Source organism: Volvox carteri (assembly GCF_000143455.1).
Source record: "Volvox carteri f. nagariensis unplaced genomic scaffold VOLCAscaffold_15, whole genome shotgun sequence".
Taxonomy (NCBI): Eukaryota; Viridiplantae; Chlorophyta; class Chlorophyceae; order Chlamydomonadales; family Volvocaceae; genus Volvox; species Volvox carteri.
In genome coordinates, this window is record NW_003307558.1 from 765,212 (window position 1) to 769,412 (window position 4,201).

At 56.8% G+C, this 4,201-nt stretch overlaps 1 protein-coding gene across 1 annotated transcript in view; it reads left to right on the plus strand.

Annotated features, from left to right (window-relative positions):
* The window catches only part of VOLCADRAFT_104378 (uncharacterized protein), a gene marked incomplete at its 3' end in the record, with an annotated part of 18,707 nt that overhangs the window by 8,617 nt on the left and 5,889 nt on the right, over nt 1–4,201 (plus strand). The window contains exons 9-16 of the mRNA XM_002949577.1: nt 1,117–1,244; nt 1,706–1,840; nt 2,320–2,445; nt 2,616–2,621; nt 2,798–2,924; nt 3,192–3,423; nt 3,704–3,909; nt 3,961–4,105. Of these exons, the coding sequence (XP_002949623.1) occupies nt 1,117–1,244; nt 1,706–1,840; nt 2,320–2,445; nt 2,616–2,621; nt 2,798–2,924; nt 3,192–3,423; nt 3,704–3,909; nt 3,961–4,105 (1,105 nt within the window). The remainder of the gene's footprint in view (nt 1–1,116; nt 1,245–1,705; nt 1,841–2,319; nt 2,446–2,615; nt 2,622–2,797; nt 2,925–3,191; nt 3,424–3,703; nt 3,910–3,960; nt 4,106–4,201) is intronic.

Genomic DNA, 4,201 nt, shown 5'->3' on the forward strand with positions numbered 1-4,201 from the left:
GTGGGGACTGATATCCTGGGGCTGTACACATACACACACACACGCGCGCGCGGCGTGTGATATGATACGCTGTTAGCACTGTCAACAGCTTTGGGTGTACGGCAAAGGTAAAGTTCAACCGAATTCGTTACGGTTGGTTCTTGGTTGGCGACTTGGCTGGCTGGTAACTGTCGAGTAACCACAACTATCTGTACGGAATACGGGTATTCACATTTGTAATAACAAATATACGTACGAACGCAGGACGACGTGCTGTACGAGACGCTGACGGTGTACGAAACCCTGCTGTACGCCGGGCTGCTGCGGCTGCCTCGGGCTATGCCCCGCGATGAGAAGCGACGTCGCGTGGATGGAGTCCTGGCAGGATTGGGTTTGAGCCGCAGTCGCGACACCATTATTGGGGGGTTCTTCCGGCGGGGTATTTCCGGTACGTGGACGGTTGGGGGTTAGTTGGGCTGGCGGTTGGTTGTTGGTAACAGGTCATGTGTGGGTCGAGTGCGGGAGTTATGTACGGGGGTGTTTTGTGTATTGGTGTGGTGGTGGATGTGGTGNGGGTGTGGTTGGGGAACTCCAACACCCCCTCTACCCCTAGGGGGTCTTCGCCATCACGTTCCTCCAGGCAGCCTTACCCCCTGCGTGCCGTACACACTTCCCCCTTTGACAGGGGGGAAAGCCTTTTCCTCTTTTCCTCTTTTCCTCTTCGCCGCCATCTGCTCTACACTTCACCATCACCAGGGTCTCCTTTGCTTTTCTCTTCTGCCTTTCTCTAAAAAGACGTTCCTTTCATTTCGGCGGCTAGGTAGTGTTCTCCAGCTTTTTCCCCTCCTGCCTTCTCTGGACTTTGGACTCGGCAGCTGTAGTAAGTAACTGGTAGTGAGTAGCTCGTCTCGCAGCCATACGAGCAATACGGCCACATCGCCGACAACACGACGACAACTCAGGTTCAACGTCATTACGGGTCAGTTGTAAACATTCCTGAAATGCAGCATTTGTCTTCTCCTGGTCATCTCCTGGACTAAATCCGTCTATCTCTGGTATCTCTGCGTTGCTTCATTCGTCTGTGTGTTTCGTCGTACCCCCCCCCTCCGCCCCGCACACTCAACCCCCTCCCCCCAGGGGGAGAGCGTAAGCGAGTCAGTGTGGGCCATGAGCTCCTCATCAACCCTGCCGTACTCATGTTGGACGAGCCAACAAGCGGACTGGACTCCACTACCGCCCTGCACCTGGTGCAATTGCTGCGGCAGGTACGGAAAAGTCGGCGGTTGACGGTTGGAGAAGCGGTTGCGGTTGACGTATTCTGTTAGTGGCTGTGAGGTTGTGGTCTCAGCAATCCAGGGCGGTTGAGGTGGTTGGCGGTTTGGCGGTTGAGGTGGTTCGGTGGATTGGATACGGGATGCGGTATATATGTCCATGGAAGTACTCTGCCAAGTTGCCGTACAAATGAATGAATTCCCGAATAGTCGTACAATTGTCGTACAGTGTTCAAACCAGTCCGGAAACCCGCTTTCCCCCCCAAATACACACACGGACACACGTCGTTCGAAGCGTCAACCGGGGGGGGAGGGGGGGGGGGGCTGATGCAGGAATACAATAGAAATTCCCTCTTCACAGCGATAAAGACGTCCTTTTAAGATCTTAAAGGCTTGATGATCACACGACCACTTCTCCTACCACCCCTCCCTCCACCTCTCGTCACCCTAACGAGCACGCAGTGTGTTTTGCATCACTTCCTCCTCCTTCCGCCCCATCCCCCCCACCACCACCCCCTTTCGCTGCTCACAACTCTCCCACCTCTCTGCCTTGCATGTGCCTTTGCCCGCTGCTCCTGCTGCCTGGCCAGGTGAGTCCAAAGGGTGGTTCGAGCTTCTTTGGTTTATCGCGTTGGCGTCGGTAGGCTAGCCGGAATAGTTTAGTTGGGTCGGTCGGGTCAGTCGCGCGTTCTAGTTTTTTTGGGGGGTTGGGAGGAGCACTTGCATACCGGCAGCCTTTCAGTATCAGCAATTCAGCCTTCTCTCCTGGCCAGCAACTTTACGCCACTTTTACGTCAGCACTATTTTACTCGCCGCCTTCACTACTATTTTTACACCTACTACTTTACGGATTGGCTATACTATTCAGCTTTTTATTTCTGGCGGCTTAGGTAGGTAGGAGTTCCAACATCTACGTCACCTCGTCATCCCGAGGTTACAGTCGTCACAGTCGCCACGGACGCCTTTCGGTCAGTTTTTACGTTTGCTACTATCTTGCCCTGGCAGCAGCTTCAATCGCGTGTGGTTCGTCTTTCCCCCACCACCCCACCCCCCACCCCCCACCCCTTAGCTGGCGGCGGGCGGGCGCGCCATCATCACCACCATACACCAGCCCTCCTCCCGCCTATACCGCCAACTAGACCGCGTCATGCTGCTGGCAGAGGGACACATCATGTATTATGGAGATGCCAATTTGGTACGACGAATCGGGGTGCCGTACGTGGTGTCAATGTGGTACGACGATTCTGAGTGCCGTACTTCTCGTACGTATTGTGTATTGTTCTACGCGAGTGGATGGATCCCGCGGATGTTGTCTTTGGAGAGGACACACGCACGTACGGCAGAACTACCTGCTTTGTCGTACAGGCCCGGGTGAGGGGACCTGGGAGTGAGAAGAATGGGGTTTCAGATTGGAGGCGGTGGTTTGAGGATAGGCATGAGGAGGGAGATGTGGTCGCGGCCATGTCTTCCGCAGCCAGAACCCAGGGAGTCCTTTTGCCGTACGCGATTGCCGTACTCTTCTGCCATATAATACTCTTGTGGCGCAGGCTGCCGAGTGGTTCGGGTACTTCGGGTTTGGACTGCCGTACGGCGTATCGTTGGCGGATTTCATCCTGGACTGCGCCACGGGGGAAGTCGTCGCCCGCCAGGAGGCAGCGGACCAGGCGGCATCAGGTAATACGACAATACGGCAACAGGACACTAGTACGGCAGTACGGTATCTACCTGTTAACTACGCCCCGTACATGTGCACTGGCGCGTATTGTGATTTTGCTCCCGAGCGACTTAAAACGATGTCATTAAAGTAAACTAAAGTGCCGATTGTTGGATTTCAGATCAAAGAGTCCACTTCCTCGGCCGGGGCCCATCCGATGACATTCATACATACATACACACATATACACACACACGGCCGTGTTCTGTCCATCCCCCAACCCGCAGGGTTTTCCCGCCGCACCTCAACTTCCGCCCCGCCCGCCTTGGTGATTCCCCGTAACACGGACAGTGGCGGTGGCGGCGGTGCGGGTACGCAGGACCAGCGGGCAAGCAGCCCCCCAGCCAGCGCCGCCAAACCCGCCCAAACCCCCCTCCGCCACCGCCGCCGCGTCCGGGTCTGCGAGGGCCTTACGGGGCGAGCCGCGATGCTGTCCCTGTACAGCACCTTCGAGGCCTGGTACGTCCGTACATTGGGTTTTGGGTGGGTCCTAAAATGTCTTTTTCAAGGCTGGAGAGGGGACAGGGCTGCTGTGTATTGTGCCGTCGGTCGGTTAGTTGGTTGGTTGGTTGGTTTGACTCTGTTGACTGGTTTAGCTCTCTAACCCCCCGCGTCCCCCAGCCGCGTTCTTTGCTCTCCTAATTTCCCCACTTCTCTTATCCTCGTTCGTGGTTCGTCTTTCCCCCTCTTCCCCTTTTCCCCCCCCTCCCGATGTACGGCGTTACGGCAACACACACAGGTACTCGGAACACCCCGACGGCCTAACCGACCTCGCCCAGCTGGAGGGCGTGGAGTTTAGAATCAGGGGAGCGGATGGAAGCAGCAGGTACGGATGTGGGGGAGGTACGGCAGCGGCGGGAGCGCCAGCGGAGGAAGGTGGCGGCGGCGGTGGCGGCGGCGGTGGCAACTTCCTGAGCCCAATCTCGCGGTTCGGGGGAGGTGGTGGTAAGTATCGTACACTGGCGGTTGTTGTTAGTTAGTACATGCGCCCAACAGGCAGCTCCGGAAAACAAGACCCTATTGAAATTGTACGACGATGCAGGGCTTTCACCCGGCGGCCCCGAGGTACACCAGAAACCCTCAACTACCACAACTACCACAACTACCACAACTACCTCTCCAGAAGAGTTCATGGAACGAGGTGAGGGAAGGGGCCCACACTTGGCGGCGGTGGCGGCGGCGGCCCGTAAGGAAGGCAATGGTACGGCAGGCAGCGGCGGCGACAGGGGTGCTGACG